Below are 22,426 nucleotides of genomic sequence, written 5' to 3'. Positions count from 1 at the left end.
TACAGCCAGGAAATGAAGAACAGTTTCTTAGCAGGACTCTGGTGGATATCTCCTCTGCTGGATGAAAGCCACTGCTTGTATTTTCCTCCCGAAGGATTGTATTTTCCAGTCCCACCTTTTACAGCCTTTGTTCTGCTGAAGCATGCACCACTCTCTTCCAGCTGCTTGGGAGACTGCTGGAAAGAGGTGCGTCAGCTCCCAGCACTGTGGAAATCGGGGTGACCCTCTTTTGGCACGCTTTTGAAGAAGTTGCTTTGGGAGGCAGAATCACACAAGCAGAGTTGTTTCAGAAGTGATGGCTAGAACGGAGCTTTTCTATATGTTTTTTTCTTTTAATGAAGAAGAACAATTTCCCACTCTGCTCATTCTTCCTACTCTCAGCAAAATGTCAGGAATGCTTAAGATTAATGACAACCCATGTGAAAGAGAAACAGACACCAAGGAACACTCATTCCATCACACAGAGTTCAACTTTCTGCCTCTTTCCACAGCAGATTCTGTCTTATGCTTTGGCAACTTACCACCAGAATTTTTCTTGCCCTTTTCAGCTCAGATCTTTGGAAATCTTTGTTTTATAAAATCCAGGGAGGGAGCAGAGACCTTGCTGACACAGTGAGCTTCATTCAGCACAAAGCAGAGCCATGTGCTGTCAGCCGGGCTGAAAAATGAGGGCCCTGGGAAAGTGTGAGAAGTCATATATGGTCTTATAAAAATATACGGCTAGCTTCATGTGGAGAAAAAAAAAAAAAGCATTTTTTTTCAGAAAGCTCTTCGACCGGCTTCTCTGCTGGTATACCATGGTGGCATTCCCGGGCACAGCCCCACCAGCGTTCACCTTTCTCTATCTCAGGGTATGTGGATATTGGTTACACACACAGGGTGGTATATGCAGATAAACGCACTCCAGCCGAGACCCCACCTTGTCTGACCTGATGATGCATGCATGTACTCCTGGACTAGCAGCGTGATGCTGCCCCTGCTGAGTTTGTTACAATAAGGAAATAGTTTAACAAACAGTTTCCTTCCCCTTAGTGGTCACGTGTGTCCCCTGGCTTTGGCTGGTGACACAGGACCAGTTTATGGCTTGCAACAAACTTCTCTGTGATAAAATTCTTCCCTGTTTTCTCTCTGCTCTCTTTTGCTCTCTGCCTGCACAAGGGCCCGGCTGTTGCCTCTCCAGGTCAACCCGGGCATCCTCCTTCATTGCCTAGCTGTGCCCTTTCCTATGGGCATCTCTGCTGTGGGGAACATGGACACCTCAGAGAGTGGCTTCAGTTCCCTGCACCTTCCCATCTATAAAAGACAGCACTGCGAGACACTGTGTTTTCTCGCACAACACAGGAGCCTAAGCAAGAAAAAGCAACTAGCAGGAAAACAGCCAAACTGCCTTGCCCCTGTCCCAGGAGCCTCAACCATCTCAGTAAACCATTTTTGTTCAGACACAGACTTCCTGGCTTCCTCCTGTTCTTCCCACGTGCTCTCCATTCCCCAAATGATCTTAACCTCTTGACCCGTCTCTCCTATCTTCCCATTTTACTCCTCCAGACTGTGTCCCCAGTGATGTTCCCTTCCCTCCCAAGGGCAGCTCCACAAGATACAGCCCAGGGTCCTGCTCAGGCTGCCTGAGAGCGAGTGGCAGGAGATACTGCAGTTGCACGGATGAGGGCTGCTGTGACTCAGACAATCTGCAGGAATTGCCCCAACCAAATGCTCTGCTCCAGTGCCCAAGAGCTGCTGGCCTAAGCCCAACACCAGCACGCAAAGAAAAACAGTAAAAATGCCACTTCAGTCCTGCCTGTGGAGGACAACACCGCTGTGCGCTGGGGAACGTATTCCAGATGTCGTCTTTCATCCAGGCCTCCTTTAATCTTGTCAGGTGTATTTAAATATTTATTACACTCCGAGCTACTATGCCCACAACAGAAATTATGCTCCCTCCTCAGCCATTTGGAAATAACACAGGGTTCAAACGCAGTGCGCGGCTTTCAGCAGAGGTTTGCTGAGGGATGAACAAAGCACTGCAGGATGGGCTTTCAAACGTGGTCGGCAATGTCTTTGCAGAACCGCTGCTCTGTGCTGAGTCAGGCCCAGGCTGAGCACTTCGGAAGTCTCCTAGACCCCAGCCATTTCACCTCACCTTCAAAGATTTTGAAATTTGGGGACAATTTTTTTTTTTTTTTAAAACTTTCCTCCAGAATACTTTTCATTCTGCCATAGCTTCAACCACAACAGAATCATCTTTCTTCCTTGCATCTCAGCCATGTAATTTCTGAATGGAAATGACTGCAACCTCAGTTTTAGCAAATTCAGTTCAAAAGGGTTGTTTTACCTGAGAGCTGCCCAGTGGCAACAGGTATCACTTTGTAGGGAGACCTGGAAGAGTTGGAGAGGGTTGATGTTAGCAGTGCTGAGAAAGCAGCTTGTATTTCACATCTGCATTCCCTGAGGAGGAAAAGTATCACAGAATCACAGAATATCCCAAGTTGGAAGGGACCCACAAGGATCATCAGGTCCAACTACTGGATCCACACGGGACCACCCAAAAATCAGGCCTTATGGCTGAGAGCATTGTCCAAACACTTCCTGAACTCCAGGCTTGGAGCCAAGACCACTTGGAGTAGGCTTGGGGCTATGACCACTGCCCTGGGGAGCCTGTCCCAGTGCCCGACCACCCTCTGGGTGCAGAACCTTTCCCTAACCCCCAGCCTGACCCTCCCCTGTCCCAGCCCCATGCCGTTCCCTCGGGTCCTGTCGCTGTCCCCAGAGAGCAGAGCTCAGCGCCTGCCCCTCCGCTCCCCTCGTGAGGGAGCTGCAGGCCGCCATGAGGCCTCCCCTCGGCCTGCTCTGCTCTGGGCTGAACAAACCAAGGGGCCTCAGCCGCTCCTCATACGGCTTGCCCTCCAGACCCTTCACAATCTTTGTAGCCCTCCTTTGGACACTCTCTAATAGTTTTGTGTCCTTTCAGTGTGGTGCCCAAAACTGCACATGGTACTCAAGGTGAAGCCACGCCAGTGCAGAGCAGAGCAGGACAATCACTTGTGACAATCACAGAATATCTGAACATATTCTAAGCCCACTCAAAATCTGTCATTTTAAATATGGAGGGGGCATTTTTATGTACTATTAACCCTCGGTTTACTGCTGAACTAGATACAAGGAGATCTTTCTTGTGAAACAAACATGGTAAATATGCCTCCTCTTTGGCAAGTCTCAAGAGCTTGCAGACTGAGATGGTGAGGAGCTCTGCTAGGCTGGAAGGAAGCTCCTGTGGTGGGGACCATGCTCATGGCACCCAGAGCAAGAGGTTGTAGCATTGTAGCATCATGTCTGCTGGGGCTCTGACACGTGGCACCAGTGTAGGTAACACCAGTGACAAGTCATGATGAAATTTGCAATGGAATAAGTAACAGCAGAAGTAGGAACTGTGAGCAGTCACAGTAAAAATAAAAGTGCAAGGCTGAACAAGCAACAGGGAGCCAAGGAGAAAAAGAAAAAGGGATGTGGAGACAGGAAGGGCCAACGCCAGCGTGGAAGAGGCTTAACCTCATCAAAGACTTTGACTTCGCTTGCGGCTGATGTCACGGTTTGGTCCTAACAGAGCAGTAAAGGAGCCAGGGAACAAAGGAGCTGGGAGCCTTGACAGCAAACAGAGTGGGATGGGAACAGCTGTTCTACATTAAATACTTAAAAGCAGTATTTTTTCCTCAGACAATCACTCCTACTTTAATAACAAGCAAAAAAATCTTCAAAACCAGCCGGCATCAGTGTTATAAGCCAGCAGGCAGTTTGTGCTGTCACCTCCCTGCCCCTGGCAAGCTGCTCACCTCATGTTGCCTACAAGAGGCATTGCAGCCCAACACCCCCTCTCCCTTGGGCACGACTCCCCTCTTGAGGAGCATGTTGCAGCAAGGCTTACCTCTCTGAGTTTGCTGGCATCGTCGGGTCAATGGATACCATACAATTGTCTGCTGTCAAGAGGGAGATGGTTGTGTTTCTGAAAAGTATGTTCCAGAGAGGTTTATTTGAGCGAGAAATGCTGGCTGAGATCCTGTGCTGCCATGCGCGGCGCATGGCCATTTTCCCTCGTGCAGCACTCCTGGCATGGCTGATGCTGCCCCGAACCCATTCTAACTTGGTGCAGAAAGGGTCAAAGCACAGGGCAGGGTAGGCTTGGTGTTTTGCCCATTTCAGTTACCAGAGATGTTACTGGCAAAACGTTAAGCGTGATCATCTTTGATCTCAGAGCGAACTTTGCTCCTTGGTAATTCTTGTATACTGTTGACTCATCAACTAATAATTTCTGTTGAAAAGCTATGTTTTGTGATACATTGACTAGGCAGCTATATATTGACTCACAATATACAAATCACTACCAGTCTTTAAATCATCTACTAACTCCCTTACCAAAACAAACAACACAAAAGTCTTGCTGAATATGGAGCCTTCATTTTCATCCTGTGCTAAGTGTGATATCATAGGTTCAAATGTAGGCCTTGAAGGTCTGTGCAGGCTCCAGGAGCCTGATTAGAGTGAATAGAATTGCAGAAGTCCTTTGCTGAAAATAAAAGGGCAAATATGCTGTGAACGCCCTACTCATGAATGACTCTGACTGCTAAACCAAGTTTCCTGCTTGATGGGGTGGAAGTATTTGACATCACAGGCAAAGGAAAGTTATTAATGTCTTTAATGTCAAATGGGAGGAAACAGCAAGGATAAACAGCAAAGGCCATTAATTCTGTCCAGCAACCTATGCAAATTCTGAGTCAGTATAGACCATTTTATCTTTCAGTCCCCAGATCTGGAGTCATATAACAAAACCACGATTAAAGGACTGACTTATTTTTTCCTGTGCCTTTTGTTTTTTTTTTTGTATCATAAACCTGTACAGACAGAGGTAAGCACCATGGCTTATTGCATGCTTCTGGGCATCTGCCTGGTGCTGCTTGAGGCCCACCTGCAGACAGCAGATGCCCTCTGGTAGGGGTGGGTTTGTGGCATGGCTGAGGGGCTGCCCTCCCTTTATTCTATAAAATGGTTCTCTTGGGTTACTCAGTTTGTCTGTCCCATGCCTGGGATTAGTCTGTATTGTACCTAAATAAAAAGTTTAGCACCTAGTGACAATGCTTCTCATTGGCCCCAAGTTTTTCCATTAAAATGCATGTTTTAAAAATACTGTTGCATTTCACTCAATATGGGGAATAAAATGGTATAATTGTGAGGCACGCAGAGCCCATATGTACTCTGGGCAGGGATTCTGCACTTGGTGTTATTTTTGTAGAGTAGCTCTGTTCTGTTCAAGGCGGCTAAACACCTGCCAGGGCTTCGTGCACTTTTCCAGCTGGGGCTGTCTGTGTTGCCCCAACTTCTTCTTCCAGAAGACTGGAATGAGAGAGAAGCCTGGAGAGCAGGTAACCAGATCATTTGGGGCCTGGCTTTAAAATGTCCCTAGAAGTAATGGAGCAAAAGTGAAATGAATGTCATAAATGAGAGGCCTACCTTGGTAACCCTGTTGCGATGCAGAAGAGGTCCATAATATCTCTGGAGTTGCAGTATTTACTGAAGATCACCTTCCAAACCAAACAGCAGCAGGGAGAAAATGAAGACAGAAGAGAGAAAGGACAGTTAGCTCCCAGTGGGAGATGAACTCTATTCAGGCTTGAACTGGGCCAATTTTAAGGCTCAGCCTACCATTCCAATTATCTGATTTGACTCGTGAGCTGGGATATTATATGCTCCCACTTTAATACATTTGCTATTTTGTAATAAAAAAAGAAAGCTCCAGAGACCTAATTGCACTATTCAGAAGTAGAGCAATAATGTATGAGAACTGACAGCAGAAGGTATCGCATAATGCAGTAGAGTTGCAGGATGGCAACAACCGCAAATATAATGGAGCAACAGCCTGGATTTAGGAAGAAAACAACCCAAATTTAGGGAGCTCCTTGGTTGGTATAAAAATGTACTGCTATTTGGATTACACCAACTTAAACTCTCTGTAAGCAGAAGAGAGCATTTTTCTCCTCCAGTTGTGTCCAGTTCCGTGCAGTCTAACAGGCTGCGGTTGTTCCTGCTGCTAGGTCAAGGCTTAGACCTCGAGGGGTCAGCATCGGGGCTGGGAATGCAGCATTTGTTTGACCCCGTTGCCATACAGCCCTCAGTAACACAATCCCATATTCCTGGTAGTATGGGGATGTTACGTGATGCCCAACCCAGACCTCTGCTGCCCATGCTGGCGAAGCTGTGGGATGCTCTGCCAGCAAGGAGGGCAGGCATCTGCTAATGCCTTGACACAATGCAAGCTCTTGGAGTTTTAGAGGCAGTGCCAAGCCCTGGGGAGGCTGTGCTACAGTGAACACTGCCTCTGACACTTCCCCCTGCCCATGTCCAACTCCACGCTGCCGTCCCAGTGTGGGCTTTTCTGGCTTCTTTTCTCATCCACCCCCCAATTCTCCTTACTCTCTTGCACCAGCATGGCCAGCCTGCCCTCAGGCTCCATCTCTGTGCCCACCTAGTCCTGCTGGGGTCTAGGTTGAGATTGTTATAAACATGATTTTTGGAGCTGGCGATTTAAGTAAACCTATCTCGCTGTCCTTCCTCCTGAAATATTGCAGAAATCAGGACAAAAACACAAGGTCTGGCCACCGTGACTCAGTCCTGTTGTGCATGCAATATGATACACCAAAACCTGATGCTGGAGCAATGCTTCAGGTCTCACTTTACATGGGTGGTTAAAAGCACCCTTATTTTTCAGCTAAGCATCATTAGTTGAATGATATCCATGTCCTCGAGAGACGCCTGTGACTGATACAGAAATATACACTCACCTTCCCTGTTTTCCAACCCAGATGAACTTACACTAGGTAACATATTTACTTTACTAAAACTCAAGGCAATTAATTGCTTAGGTAGTTAATAAGTGTTACTGAGGAAATGGGTGGGACTAACGCCTGGGTGTGTTCTAAAAGGCTGTTTTGCTAACTTCCTCGGTGATTGACCCTTGTTTATTAAAATACAGTAGCAATCAAAGCAATAAAACATAGCTAATCAGGTTCAGATAGCACGGAAACCCTGCTCTGAGCAGAATGCAGCATGCTGTTGGAGTGATAGCTGCTAAAATTGGCTGACAGAGTACTGGGAAGCTGCTCCTGTACCAACAACTTGCATATGCTGCAGCTGAGCAGATGATGTTAATTGCAGCTGAATGCAGGGTAAAGGCTTGTGTTGTTCTGGGAGTGTTATTTCAGGTATTGAGGCTTCTTTTTCTGGAAATCAATTATTATTGAGTGGGACAGATAAGAGAAGAAAAGACTAAAAAGATATATATTTAAAAGACATTAAAGGTAAGAAAGCTGCCTGACTCAGAAAGCAGCAGGAGCTTTCATTTCATTGAGGATGAACGTTAATAATTCCATTACTCCACGCAATAGTGAAAGAGTGGGAAGATAAACAAAGACTGTAGATATTATTTTCTAGTTTATGAGCTATCTCCATACATGTTATTTATCTTTCCATACTTGGCATTTTTATTTAGGTTTACTAAAAGTGGATTTGTGAATCACCCACTGCACTTTGATACTCGTCTCAGGATGTAAATGGTTGTTCCCAGCTCTTGTGTTTCTTTTTTTTTTCTTTTTCCTTCTCTTTTTTCCTAATCAAAGAGCATATGCTACTAAAGTTCTCTGCTTTTGCAACCTGCTGAGCTTTTCTAACCAACTTCCTTCTCTTTTAAAACAAAGCAGACAGCCTCCAGCGTTTCCCAGGACTATGTAATTGTTCCTGTTATTGCCTGCAGGTTTATGTTCCCAATAAAGCCAATGTCAGTTGTGCTGATGGAATACAACTGGAATGCATTTTGGAGAGACAGGAGGACAGTGCTGTGTACTATCGATGGCTCCAGCCCAGTAAAGGAATCCTATTTGCCTCAAGTCCATGTTCGTTGCAGGGACATTAGCACCACCAAGCTGATACAGTGACATTTGGCTTGTAGCCATACTTCAGCCAGCTGGGACGTATGGCTTCTCCCATGACCAGGGAAGGTGGCTGACCTGCAGCTTTGAGGATAGCCAGTCCTGCTGCCACTGGGTGGAGAAATGAGCACCTTCCACGCTCCCGTGAAGATGCAATTGGCAGGGCAGATGTCCTGAACCCATTGGTGTTTGGCCCAGGTCTCCATGATGATATTTTTCTGGCACCACTTGTAGGTCTGATCCAGACCCACAGCCAGCACTGAGGGATTTCACTGCCCTTCAAACCTCAGATGTCTCAGCGGTCTCTGACCCAGTCATCATCTTGCTTAGACCCCCCTTCCTATCCTGGTGGCAAGCCAGGAACTGCCATGACGTGTCCCAGCACCTCACTCCCTGCAGTATCGCCTGGGGCTGGAAGACAGCACTGCTTTGGACGGGAATGAGACCTTGCTATGGAGCAAACAGAAGCCAAAGACAGGAGACCACAGCAGTTTCTAGAGCTGCAGTAGCAGGCTAAGGTCTTCCATGAACAGCACAAGACACTCAGTTGTCAGAGTCCCTTCTGAGGAAAAGACAGAGCCAAAATCATGTAAGTGGTCTCACAGAAGTGATACACTGCATGGGGAAGGAAAAATGAGGCTTCTGCTTCAGCTTGCAGATTGATGACTTAAATGCCACTAAGAAAATCAGCCCTGTGTAAACCCCATTAATCGCGTCTCCCTTGGATTTGTGCCAGGAGGGAAAGATGTTCCTCCAAAATGATGCAACATCTGCAAACAATTAGTTTCTTCTGTTAGAGAGTTAACATTATTTCATATTTCTGCCTTTTTTTTTTTTCCCTGTTAGAATAACTTCTACCATGTGCAGAAAAATTACTGGAAAACTAGTCTTCCCTGAATGCTTAGTTGGGTCATTTTAATAACACTCCATCAAGACCAAGAAGTAGTCATTTGATTTAAGCAGGGAACTCTGTCTTCCTGCCTGGGAGAGTAATGCAAACGCAAAGCAAAGAGGGGAAAAGCAGAATGAATAATAACTCAGGCTTTTTGGAGTGGAAATAAGATGTTGATGAAGCATGCAGTGACTGTGAAGTAGGACAGTGTGACTCAAGTCGGATGCCTGGTTCCTGGCCCAGAGCTCACTTCTGTGGGGCTGAAACTGCAGCTGCTTTCTCTTCTGCAGTCCTTTCTGCATTTTTTTGGAATATATATATATATATATTTATATTTTTTTGGTCTTCCTCTGAAATAAGGGGTCATTCTCTCTTAATCCACAGTATCCACCTCTGGTATGGGACAAGGATTTTAAAGCCCCTCTCAGAAAGAGCAGGGATTGAGAGTCCTGGTGTCTGGCTGGCGTCCTCACTTAGAGGAGCAGTTTAGCATTAAGGACCATGATGGAGATGTTACTAAGGGACCACAGTGCGCATACTCTGTGACCTACCAGTTTACAACTAATTGCATTATATTTCGCTTTGAGATAGGATGGGTAAACACACGGCCTACAAATCCAATTTCTGTTCTATATTTGATCCTCAGAACAACCAATCTTCTCTGTACACTGCAAACCCCGTCCATAACGTTATCCTCTCCTGATCTGCTGTTGGTAATTGGGTTTCCTTCCAAGTATTTAACTGGCTTCTTTTTTTTACCCTAGTGAAACTCGTAGATGAATAATGCAGGAATATTTTCAAAGCCAGCCTATGCTCAGTTTGCAGTCCTACTTCCTTTTGCCTGCTGTATTCAAGACTTTTAGCACTTGCTGGTGTTTTTCATTCAGCTCAGTGAGCAATGTTCAGAGTCAGGCCTTAAAGTGTGGAGGTAAAGCAATCTCAAATGATGATCTTTGACTAACGAGACTGAAGGATAGTGCGTCAGCAAAGACTCTGGTAAAACTCAGTTATGTATCTCTCATGGATCAGGGAAGCTGTTACTGCTTCTGTAATAGTAGTTTTCACATGGAGGATTTCTGAATGAGGCAGACGGCTGATGTGAAATTTTCATGGTGATTTTCCCTTTCTCTACAGCAGTCTGTGTTGTCCATGTCAAAATGAAGCAGGATACAGAGCTCTTAGATAACTCTGTAGAAATCACTGGAAGGAACTCATTTTTCTAGGCAAGTAAGCAAATAGATCTTCCTCAAAAAACAGTCACGAGTACCTACCTTATCAGGCATGGCTCTTGATATTCAACAGAAGCCTTACCTAACACCCCACATCTAAACATCTCCCAGGCTTCTCATTCATTGAATTCAGATACAAGTATTATAGCACGAGCCCAGATATCTCCAAACTGTCCATTCTTTATTTCTTGCACTAATTAACAGTAGATACCTGGAAAACCACTCCATTTTTCTGAGCTTCGAACATTAAACAGTATTAAAAATAGTTTGCCAGCTTTGCCATCTGTTTGATGTGTTAGGAGCTTCGCTAAGAGGGGAAAAGAAAATAAATGTGTGTGTGTGTGCATAGGCCTGTGTGGGAAAGAAAAAGCGAGTGCCCTCGACAAAGAATCCTAACAGAAATTAAAACTGCCTGAGCTCTCCAGACCCTGCCTGTGTTAGGCAGTGAGGAACAGGACAGATTTTTCACTTTCAATGGCCAGAATGCTGCAGCCCTGCTGGTTCACACTTACCTTCGAGCCGTGGCGCGGCTGGGCAACATTTGTTTCAACATGGCACCTACATGAAACGTACCAGTGGGATTCGTCTGACGTAGCTCAAAACGTCTACGTGCTAGATGTCTCATCCATGTTGCTCAGCTAGGCACCTGCTATTGCTGGTAGAGGACCACTTTCAAGGGGAAAGTCAGCCCACGCGTCTCCAAAATCCAGTCTAAGATGGGTTGAATCATCCTCTGGAGATACCGCCTGCCTCCCCAGTGCCTGTGGGGGAACCTACATGACTAGCTTGGAGCAGTCACCACTGACTTTTAGATGACTGTGGTTTATGTTTAAGTGGGGTGAATCCCGTTAGTTCCCTAATTATGTACACTACCCTGAAAAGAGAAACAGGAGCCAGACAGAGCTGATGCATCAGGATCCCGAGGCATGTGGTTGTATGGCAAGCTTCAGCTCCCATCCTTTATAACATTCCTGAACAGAAAGCTACGAGAAAGGAGATTTTTCTCTTTTTTAGGAAAATGTCCATGATGCAATGATATGTGTGACTCCCCTAGGGCAATCTTGGACATCCATTGAGAGGGACAGTATGAGAGAGGTGGTCTCTGGCACTATAAGTAAGGATCTCATCACTTTATAGAGTTGTTGGGGCTGTAGAGGAAAGAGGTTACATTAAAGAGAACCTTGTGCACCCTACTGACTCCACCAAAGGACATATTGACAGTATTCAGTCTTTCAGCAATAATGACTAAAGGAAGAATACAACCGGGAACCAGCAAGGGAGATTTTGTGATGCTGAGCTGAAAGTTTCTTAGTTTCTACAGAAGATACAGAAATATTTCAACCTTTGACAATTAACTAAAATGTTTATAGTCTAGCTTCTATTAACACAGAAAGGGCACAGAATTGCTTCTAATGGAGTACTAAATGCAATTAACCCTGTAGCACATTAATGCATTAGGTTTGAAATGTCTAATAAACTGGGTGATAAAGATGCTTTAGGACCAAATGTCCTCACTAAATGTGAGCTATGCTAGGCTGCTTGTTTCAAAAATACTAACAAAAATAATGATGCCTGATGTTCCAACATGCTTGATAATGTAGGGCTGGTAGAAGCGTGATGTTAGTCAACAGAGTAAGGAAAAGCAGCGAGAGGTGAAAGGCCGGTTTGCAGCTGTAGAAGTTAACCAGAAAGGTGCTAGAAACAAAATGGCTTTGTCTTGTTTGTACTACCAAAAGAGTCTCACATAAATAATATGAGTTTCTATGGTTTGCTTGTCCAAATCCTTAAGTAGTGTTAGCAGGAGGGTGTTAAACTTACACTTTGTCTTGGCTAAAGTGAGCATGGACTGCAATAGGTACAATAGACTACATGTGACCACAGAAAGCTCAGCACGGGTAAAGAAGACTTCCTGGTGGATGGCTGTGGAAGGGTGATGGAGCTACGCTGGAATTATGGAGCTGTGCTGGAATTGTGGCTTGGCCTCCTACGTGCTCGGAGGATGCTCGTTGGGGAGGAAAGACGGGAGGAAAGGTGAGAGAGGCCTCAAGTACAACATTTTCTCTCAGTTTTTAAAAGCCTGTTTTGAAGCCATTATTACTCCCTCACATGTTTACATACTCTTTAGGTGCCGTAACATGAAGGAGTCTGACAGAACCTGCTGTTTATTTTTTGCTGCTTTACAATGAGGACATCTAGCAGCCGCCTTGAGCTCACCGGGGCCAACTACAGTCGCAGAGCTAGAGCTGGGGTTGGCCAGACTCCAGCTGCACCACCTTGCACCCTGAATCACCCACAGAGAGCTGCCAGTAACAAGAAAATGGCCTTGGTCCCACGAAAACATATTTATGCCTCACTAAAGAAGCCAAGGAGGATTTGGGCATTGGAGGAACCTGCGAATGGTGGCCAGGCAGAGCAGCCCCAAGAGGTGTCCACGTCCCGACTGCCCGTGACCTCCTCCTCTGCACACCCCAGTGTATCACCCTGAAAACCAAACTGTATTGTGGTAAATCCTTCATCTAAACAGACACGGGACGAAGATGTGGGCAGTGCAGAGCATGCTTGTCCCCTGTGCCAAGAGAGTCACGGGGACTGTCTTGCAGCAATTAGGGGTGCAAAGATGTTTAATGGCCTTGAACTGATCATCATGCCACTATTTTTCTGCTGTGTGTTGTTTTTAATCTGAATCCATTTCGGCGTGTTAAAAATAGCACAGCGAGCTTTGGAAAAATCTGTTGGGTTTGCTGGAGTCTAGGCATTTATACCACAGTGGCTGTTGCTCTAATTAAAAAGAAAAGCTCACATGACAGAAACTATTCCTATGCCCTGACATTTCAGTGCAATAACCGCAGCACCAAAACGCAATCTTCACTTTGTTCTGCTCTTCGTGGACCTCAGGCCAAGGGGAGCAAGAGCTGTGGGTATCTCGTCCTGCTTGATGGGCCAGCACAGTAGACGCTGAGAAAGGTTGGAGTCAATACATTTCTCAGAGGAAAAGAAAGCTAATTTCTCTGCTCAGCATCCAAAATGACTCAGTAAACCAGCAAAATGACTCCAAAATTCTTGATTTGCTTTCTGAAGGGGAAGAAATATCACCCTGAGTGATCTCCTTGAATCTCTGACAAAAGCAGCAGTCCTCCTCATTTTTCCAGATCATTCAGGCTCTGTAGGCTTCTGACTTTCCATCCTTGTTACAAATATGATGTTGATTAAGACACTGGAAACAGAAATCCTCTCAAGACAAGCATTTTCTCAGAAGAACTCCTTACAACTGTGTGAACAAAGCCACCACCCTGTGACATTTGAAAACAAGAGCCATGGAGCCACCCACCTGGGAATGTGGCCACTGGCTGGTTCTGCTTTCTCACCACTTTAATCTCAAAGGTCAAAACCAAATGTTCCCCAGTAGTTTCTGTGTGGAAAAAAAATTAAAAATGACTGTGAGCTCCGTGCTGGTGGACTTTTAATTCGAAACAGACTCGACAGGAATTTTTCTTAAAAAAGCAGCCAAAGGGTTAATGACATTATGAAGGCAAATAATACCACAGAGATGCTGTTGGTGGCTTGCTCAAGTTTTTCAAGGCAAACCTCGCTTCTTCACTGGCAGGCTGGGGGGCGTGGGTGCTTGACCCCATCTAGTGGCACTCCAGGATTGAGGAGAAATCCCTGCCCACCATGGTGCTGTGAGGTCTTCTTATCTTCCATGAAACAAGGACACTGTTCCCCACTCCACCGTCTTCTCCTTCGTCTGGCAGCAAGCCCAGCTGTGTACAAGTGGGGCACGGACTTGTCTCTCAGGTGTGTGAAGCCCTGGACATTAATGCAAAGTGCAGAGGGAGGTGGGTGACCAGGCAAGTGGCTTATGAACTTCTGAATGTCTCTGGGCAAGAGCATCCTTTAGAAACAGATAAATCCAGCGGTGCTGATTTCCCCAGGTGTGCATCCACATCATGTAGGCACTGATAAGGAGGGGCCTTATGCCAAAACCCCATTTTTCAATCAGCCCCAAGAACAAATGGCCTCTTTGAAGCGGGTCTGCGCAGGGCACTGCTTCAGCATGCAGCTGTAGTGCTGTAAAGCCTTTGATCTTCCTTCTCCAGCAGCCTTGGCAGGGCTGTCCCCTCCACCTCGTGCTTCGCTTGCGTCTCTGCCTCCACCAGGTCAGCAGGTGGTCACCCTACGGGCACCTTGGTCCCCTGTTTCTTGGCCGGGACACAGCTATCAGCAGGCCAAAACCTTCTCCTGGAGGACACAGAAGCCAGGCTTTTGGTTGTGAGCACCCACAGCGACATTCGTGCTGGAGTCATTCCCTTCCATGTGTCCATTCAACACCAGCAAACTCTCCTCCAGCTCCAGCCATTGCTGCAAACCACCGAGCCACGTCCCTTCGCCCTCCCCACTTGTGCCTCTCTGGACCTGATGACACACAAACCTACTTTGCTTAGTTCAGCTCTTGCTGCAGAGCGTTTTCAAGTGCTCATCTGCAACCTGCGGGCTCCCAGGAGTGGTGGCATGCAGCCCACTGGGCCTGCGTTGTCCCTTCATTCGCTCCAGCGCAGAGGGGAAATCGCATCTTCCAAAACCAGCAGCACACCCTGAGGTCGCACTGGTTTAAGGTGCGGTGGAAACACAAAATTGACTATTAGTAATTGCCACCATGACTAATCGTCCTTGTAGCATGGCCAGTCCTGGCCATCACACAGCTCTGCCATGTCCAGCAAGCCAGTTGCAAGTTGGAGCTGAGCCCTTTCAAACTCAGCAAGCTCTGCTATAATGAAGCTCATACCTCATTACCGGCTCAGCATTGATTTAATGAGTTCCCTGTAGAAGCCTCAAATATTGCATTCCTCAGAAGATTAAGGGCTGCTTTTTTTCTCTCCAAGGGATGTTGTTACTGAGGAGGCATGAGGATCTGAGATATGCCCTGCTTACCCCTGGGTGAACCCCATTTACTCGGTATTTTTATAGCAGGAATCCTTCCAAACATTGCACAGATGGAATTTCACATCTGACAAAAGAAACAGATAACATTTATCGAGCAAAAAAATACTTAATGCCGCCTGAGTTTGCATTTGCTTGTTCATGCGATTGTGCCTCTTCTGTGCTTTCAGTGACAAAAGTGCTCTCCAGAGACTGGCTCTGTGAAAATGCTCTTTTTAAAACAAAACAAAAGAAAACAAAAAAACCACAGATGAATAAAAAAAACCAGCCAAAACCCAGTGGAGATGACAAACGATGTGATTTACTAACACCTACAGAAATGCTCCGTACTCTCTCAAAAGAGCAAACTCCCCCGGGTCCTGTTTCCGACAGTCGGCTCCACGGCAGTGCGCAGCGAGGCTGCTGGTGGCGGGGGTCCCCCGGGCAGTGACAGAGGGGACCGTGGGCAGTGGAGGCACGCGGGGTAGAGCATGGCCGAGCGTGAGCTCTGCCTTTGCCCTGTTCCTGTGGCCATTCATACACGAGAGAGAAGGGAAGGGGAAGGGCATCTCCGCTGGTTTCTTTTTAAAGGAGAAAGACAAGGCGCGGCTGGGTGAAACGACAACTTAGAGCCGGAGCACAAAGGATGGATATTTGGATTTTGCAAGTCAGAGCTTACTTGTGAGCCTCTCGGTGGCTTTCGCTCTGTTTCATAAAAGGCACTCGGTCTGTGGCCAAGGAACTGCCGACAGAAAGAAGAAAAAGAGGACTGACTTACAAAAACACGGAGGCGTTTCCCTGTTTAAAAGCTGTGGGCTCTCTGCTCTACGGTGTGAGCTCTCCCCTTCAGCCAGAACACATTTTTCCCTGCAGTTTCCCCTGTGCTGTGAACCGTGGCTAAGCAAACAAGGCAGACTAACAGGAGTTCAAGATTTGATTAACATCCATCGACATTTACAACCGGCTTCACAAGGGCGGCGGGGCCCCGCGGCACCGCAGCCGCACAGCAGCACCCGGCACCTGCCCGCCCTGTAACTTCCCGCTAGGAAAGCACCCGTCCTACAAGCCCACTGGTAGGCAATCCCAAAACAGCTCCGTGCTCTCCAGCTGCGGCGGCCGGGCTGAAAGCCCGGGGAACACCTCTCCGCCGGCAAAACTTTGCAAACACGTCAAGAGGCTGCTCTCGGAGAGGGGTCCTGCAACGCTAAGAAACTCCCGCGCAGGCAGCGAGCGCCGGCAGCACCGGGCGCTCGCAGGCTGCCAGCAGCCCCTTCCCCATTAAATTAAAATCTGTGTACAAAAGCAGAAGCTGCTGGAGACCCCCCTCCCTTTCAAAAGAGGCTTGAAGCCCGCAGCGGTGCTGAATGCAGGCACGCGTCTCACTCGCCTTACAGAAAGAGGGCACCCAGCTAGCACAGCCTGCAGCCGCCGCTGCGTCCGGAGACGCCACTTTGCGAGAAAACAGCACAAGTACCTTTTGAATTCTTCCATCAACATCCAAATAAATACACTTGGGCCGGTAAGTTGAGGAGGCAGATCCCATCTTGCTACAGCCGGGCTTTTACTGGGCCTTTCCCCAGCGTCAAACAGAGCGGAAAACAAGGCTTATCCCACCAAGCCGAGCCACCGCTGCCTGGCAGTTTGGTGTCCCTGCTCCTCTGTGTCCCACTGCACTCTCATTCTGGGGAGGTCCCTCCTCTAACGTGCGCGCATTTTGCTGTGTCTCTGTCTCTCTGCCACCTCCTTCTAGTTGTGCTCCCCTCCGAATCCAGCTGCCTTGGGCAGGCAGGGATGCGCCTCCAGATGCTCTCCGTAAGTGCCCTCTCCATTCCCATGGCAACAGCCCCCTTCTGCTCTCGGGCTGGGAGCTGCGGGCTCGCGGGCACACGCACACAGCGCCGAGCGGCACTCACGGATGGGGGGAAACCTCCCCCACCGTTTTTACCCTGAAACGGGAGCGGGATTGCTAAATTGGTGCCGACCCTTTTGGTGAGCTTCCCGCAGGCTGCCAGCAGGCTCCCAGCTGTGCCGTGCGCTGGAGATGCCCTCGGACACCCACTGCAGCCAGGGCTGGGGGCTGTCTCTGCCCAAACCCGGCAGCTTGGTTTCCACATCCCTCCTGTTATCGTGAGCTGGGAAGAAAAAGCAGCAGCCGTAAAGCCACGAGCACCAGAAGCACAAAGGACACGCAAAGCCCACGCTCTTGTCCCGTGCCACCCCCGGAGTGAAGGCATGTGCTGCTGAGGGGAATGTGAAGCATCCTGGCAAGCCTGTCCCCCGTTTGAAGGTGTAGCTAAAAAACGAGGAGGGAGGAAAGCACCCGATGGCTGACTCTCCGAGCGGGTGCCAGGTGCCATCTGCTGCGTGTCTGTGCTACTCCGCAGTGCCCGCGCCTGCCGGGAGCTGAAAGAGCAGCACCGGGTGAGGCTGGGTCACGGAGGGGAGCGGCTCCTCTGCCCTCGCACGGCACAGGCTGTGTTGAGTGCTGTGACCAGCTCGTTCTGGCACTGTTAGCGGTGTTTTCCGAGGCTGCCGATGGAGGAGCTGCAAGAAGGTGTCCTGATGTCCTTTGTGCCAGAGCCTGGCAGAGCTCGGCTTGTGGGAGCGGGTTCGACGGGGGCTCAGGGTCGCCTTCCCTGCCCAAACTGAAGCCTGGCACCACCCGACCCATGGAGGAGACCAGCGAGGTTCTGCAGGCTCCCCAGCATGTGGCAGCCCTTTCAGGAGAGAGTCCTGTACGGCTGTAGGCTATCCCACAGACTACCCCACCAGCTATCCCACTGACTATCCCATCAGCTATCTCACAGACTATCCCATTAATTATCCCATTTACTATCCCATCAGCTATATCGTAGGCTACCCTGCCAGCATCCCCTCGGCTATTTGGGGGCGGTCAGACAAGGTCACAAATCCACTGCAGGGTTTGATGGCACTTACTGAGATGTGTAATGATCAGAACCTCACACCGGTAAGAGTCTGCCCTTCGATTTCTGTTTTAAAAATAAACTAGCTTATCCAGACAGCAAAAAGACAGGTTCCAAAATCAAACTGATGATCCCATTCCTGCCGCTCCATTTTTCTCGTACCTACTGTTCACAGGCATTCATATTCTGTGTATTTAAGTCCCTGCACATGCACACCCCCTTTAATTACTTTAATAGTCATTGGAAAAAAAATATGTTCTGCACTACAATTGTTAACCACTGCACTTTTCAAGAACATTTCATGTCGAAGTGAATCCAGAGAAGGTGAGCTCTCAGAAATTGTGGTAAGAGCCTGCGGAAATCTAAGGCCCAGCCTGAAAGGTGACAAAAGATGACGTTTGTCAAAGTGGACGTGCAGCTCTAGGAGATCACTGCCTGCCTTTAACAAGTCCAACCCCCTCAGAGCCCCCTATTTTATTACACTCTGCCACGTGGGTGAAAATACCTTAGAAGAACTATCCTACCATATCAAACTCTACAACAGCTCACCAGCTGGGCCAGATCCTGCCCGGCAGGAAAAGTGCCTTTGGGCAAGGACAAGGAGGAAAAACCTCAGGTTTCATGCAAAGCGCAGGAGGTACTTTGGTGCCCTTGGAGGGGAGTGATGGGGGTGTAAGGTTGTGTTCGGAGTTGCTTCCTGGACCACTGGGACTGGGAACGTGTGGCCTGGCCTCACGGTGGTGATGGGTGGCTGGAGCATGACTCAACTGTTTTAAGGAAGGTCATGTATTTTGAATTAAGAAAAAGAAGCAGAGAATGAAAAAATAACCTTTTTCCTTTACCTACTCAGTACCTAAGCCTCTCAGCTGCCTCCTTGGCTCACTAACCTTTTCTTGCTGGTCCTGTCCTCCACCTGCAGGGTCTCTTGCACATGTCTGCCTTGCTCAACACTCCCACGGAGCCTTGTCTTACTGCTTGGTCTCTCTACCTCACTCCCCTCAAACCTACTGAAACGCCTCGTTGCCCATAGAGTGGTGATGGTTTTCCCTCTGCCCCCTCAGCTCCTCTTTTCTCCCTATTTCACCCCATCTTCTCTCTCCTTTCCTCAGGGGTTTTGCCACTTCTGAGGGACTTTTCTCCACCATGAACATGAGTCAGGGTCAAGTCAATATAGGAATTAGTTTTTCATGGCAGTAAGGCTGCTAATGGCTAAACTGATGGTTATACCAGCATAAGCTCCACCATCACGTCCATGGCAGAACACATTTGACTTTTGCACTCCAGCTTTAACTCCCTTTCATACGCCTATGGAAAGCGTAGGACTTTCTGTATACAGAAATTTTAGCTTGCTTCTTTGCACATTTTTTTTTTATACACTGCCAGGTTTCCACAGAACCTGGCCTGGAAATGATCACATTTAATGCTAATCATAGAAGGAGTGATTGCTGATACTAGGACCTTTCTGTGATCTGTCTATCTGGGCCCCCAAAACCTGCATTCAGGTTTCACCATGCAGCAGCTCAGCTCCCTACCTCGCTCTTGGCTCCAGCCCCATTTCTCGGTCACCTCAGCCCAGCCCCAAACCGCGTTGTGCAGCCATAACCACACGGGTGTCCCAGTTCCCATGGCAAGCCCTCCTGAATGTGGGCTGAAAGGGATCTGCAGCACCTCCTGGCATGGCTGGTCCAGGGGGACTGCGTGTGAGACAGGTCTCCTGTGGGCTGGAGAGGTGGCATTATTCACTCTGGGTGCAGTCTTGCTCCTTAATACAGCAGTGCTGGCCACTGCCGTAACAATAAGGCCTATATTATGGTAACAATTACTGTTAAAATTCTGGTAGCAGTGGTTCTTGCTTACGTCTCAAAACTCGCCAGCACAAAGCATGGGAAAGACAAATAGGAAGCACTGTTAAGTCACAAACTCTTACATCGGCTCCTTTTTCGCAGGCCCTACAACAGTGGCACGGTTGACCCCAGGTCCTGACTTTGCTCAGGGCACTTTGCATCACCTCTCCTGGCTCCCTCTGCCTGCCAGGGCGAGCAGGACCTCGGGCACTGCAGGCACAGAGAGCTGCGGCTGCCTGCAGGCAGATTTGACTCCTCTTCGATTGCTGCAACCCAGCAGGCTCTCTGGTGGTTTTTCAGGCTCCCATCCCTCTCTACCTTCCCTTTTTCCACATCTTCCCTTAATTTCTCAGTCCCCTCCCATCTCTGTAACCCTGCTCGCTGTTCCTAGCCCTTCATCTAAAGTATTTTCATGGATTCAAGAGTACCCAAGCGCCTTGCAATCTTGCTGTCAGCACCGCTGTATGCCGTATGAAGCATGCAGTCCATGTGCACATACACAGACCCTAGCTGACCACTAATGGTGGATGTAGCCAGCGTGTTGGAGCCTTGGTGCAGAGCTTCTGGGAAAGCCCAGCTATAAAAGCTGTTTTCATAAGGTTGTGGAAGAAATTAGCAGACCCAACTGGAACCTTCAATAGCTGATGGGGAAAAAATAAATGAAATTAACTGTGTCTGGAGTCACTTGCTAGATCATTCAGAGGGCTGGGAGCCAAGGAGTGGAAAAGTAAATTCCCTCTACTGGACAAGATTGGCTCACGCTCTTGGCAAGAAAGCCTGAGTGGCGGACCGGAGTCCGTGCTCCCAAACAGGAGGTAAGCAACACACGGCTCTATTTAAAGAAAACTGCCTGGCATTTTACACATCGCATGAAAGCAAAGTTACCTCAGATGCATATTCTGGGAGGCAGCCATCTGAACAGCTCGGTGCTGCTCTGCGGCTCAGTGCAAATCGTCTCTTTCCATCTTTCTGACAGGCAGACCTCAGACATCCTGAAGTTTAGAGACAACTCGAGGACTAATGAAGGGTTGCTAATGCTGGTGCCAACCTGGCACAGCATGCCTAACATAAGCATGGGATGAAGGTCTGGGGGAAGGAGGTCTGTGGGCCTTTGTGTCTCGGTGAAAGGGATGGCATGGGCAGAGAGCTTGGCATCACCTGCGGCAGTCGGAGAAGGACGAGCATCCGCTGCTACTGGCAGAGGTCCGAGTGGCCATGTGAACATCTGGTGGGTCAGCATAAAGGGACTTTTAACAACCCTTTGCAGTATATAAGAAATGAAATACTATTTTAGTGTGATTTTTAAAATATGTCTTCATAGACATCGTAATACCTCACACATATGTAACATTTTTTCCACAATGTACATATTTTCTGATATATTTCCTGTTTGCATAGAGCATTCAATGTCGTTGCCATTAATGGCCAGAAGCCCATTGTATTTTCTTTATACAGTGGATTAAAGGGGCTCATCTTTTAGCGTGGGAGGCCGGAAGAGAGCTGAGAATACCGTGTGAAAAGGATGACAAAAGATCGTGGGCCCAGGTAGTACAGAAGTGTCTGACCTGCTTCACCAGAGAGCTGAAAGCTGTATGAAATACGGAAACTTCTAACACTCCTGCAGTTTCTGAAACCATGTTGAGTTCAGTGATGCTGCTCCCTGGGAGCGTTACCCAGACAATCACCCATTATGCGTCTCTCCATTAGCATTGTCACCATTTCTGACAGCCGTAGGTCACGGCCACAGCAAGTCAGAAGACTGGATGAGAGATCATTAGCGTCTGCTTTCAAATAACACATTTCTGATTTTTCTTTTTACTTGTCTCCTGATTTCTGAACCTGGCTGTTCATCCAGGTCATGTACGTGAGCTTTCGTCTACAACTCTGAGAGCCAGAGGTGTTAGCCAAGGAACAAAATTGAACCGGGATTTTCATGCCATAATAAGGCTCCAGTTCCTGAGGAAAACAGTAAATGTCATGCAATTAATGGTATGGTCAGGAGAAAGGGCAGCACTGAAGTATTACAGAAAATGAAACGGAAGTAGCTTATGGTGAGGGTGGGTCTCTCGTGAAAACTGAGGTGGTTTTTTGGTCAATATTTTTCACTACCCTTTCTCCATCCTCCGTTTGATTCTGCCCCACACAGCCTCCTCCTGACTTTTCACTGTGGTGTTGGGTCTCCTCCCACACCTCCCTCCCCGTCCTGCACCCTCCTGCTCATATGTGTGGTCCCAAGCGAACCCCAAGACCAATAACATTTATTTCAAGGTGTGAACATTAAAGTCCAAGATATTGCAAGAGGTAAAGAAAAGCAGCTCACGACTGCTTCCCTTCCTACCTTCCACACAAGCAAGCATGTGCAACGTCCAAGAAGCCCACCCACCAGGGCAGCGTGTCCAGGCCATCTGCCCAGCAGCCGGACACCATGAAGACTGAGTCCAGATCTTAGGCCCAGGATCAGCTGCAATGACACGGAGGACAAGGGACACTACCTTCCAAGTCTTCCTCGCATCTCCTGGGTTATTCCTGGGTTGGTGGCCATGTGCGGGGTTTGGGTGTGTCTTCTGCACCCTTCTGGGGCTGGCAGTGATCAGCCTCTCCACCCCTTGTCCCACCTGTGGGAATCATCAGGACTCATCACTGCTCTTCACCT

General features: G+C 48.1%; 1 protein-coding gene and 1 long non-coding RNA gene across 8 annotated transcripts in view; one reads left to right on the top strand and one right to left on the bottom strand.

The window, feature by feature from the left end:
- The window catches only part of PDE9A (phosphodiesterase 9A), a 43,901-nt gene extending 26,370 nt beyond the window's left edge, over positions 1-17,531 (bottom strand). The window contains exons 1-5 of one of the 6 annotated variants that reach the window (XM_083832613.1): positions 16,480-17,531; positions 15,685-15,747; positions 5,497-5,567; positions 3,917-3,994; positions 2,330-2,442 (exon numbers count right to left, since the gene is read on the bottom strand). In XM_083832613.1, coding sequence (XP_083688739.1) covers positions 2,330-2,442; positions 3,917-3,994; positions 5,497-5,567; positions 15,685-15,747; positions 16,480-16,548 — 394 coding nt within the window. In that variant the 5' untranslated portion in view covers positions 16,549-17,531. Of the gene's footprint in view, positions 1-2,329; positions 2,443-3,916; positions 3,995-5,496; positions 5,568-6,824; positions 6,887-15,684; positions 15,748-16,479 lie in introns of those variants that run through there. The other 5 variants (XM_083832619.1, XM_083832618.1, XM_083832620.1 and 2 more) reach the window with 5 other exon arrangements.
- LOC310898214 lies at positions 6,995-12,228 on the top strand. Of its 2 annotated transcripts, XR_014583078.1 has the most exons (3): positions 7,021-7,244; positions 7,793-12,119; positions 12,214-12,228. It is a non-coding gene; the product is annotated as an uncharacterized lncRNA (long non-coding RNA). The 2 variants fall into 2 exon arrangements; XR_014583079.1 differs by lacking the exon at positions 12,214-12,228 and having other exon boundaries at positions 6,995-7,244; positions 7,793-11,758.
- Positions 17,532-22,426: the final 4,895 nt, after the last annotated feature.

Source organism: Anser anser, assembly GCF_964211835.1.
Source record: "Anser anser genome assembly, chromosome: 1".
NCBI lineage: Eukaryota > Metazoa > Chordata > Aves > Anseriformes > Anatidae > Anser > Anser anser.
This window is presented reverse-complemented; position numbering and strand designations above follow the sequence as displayed.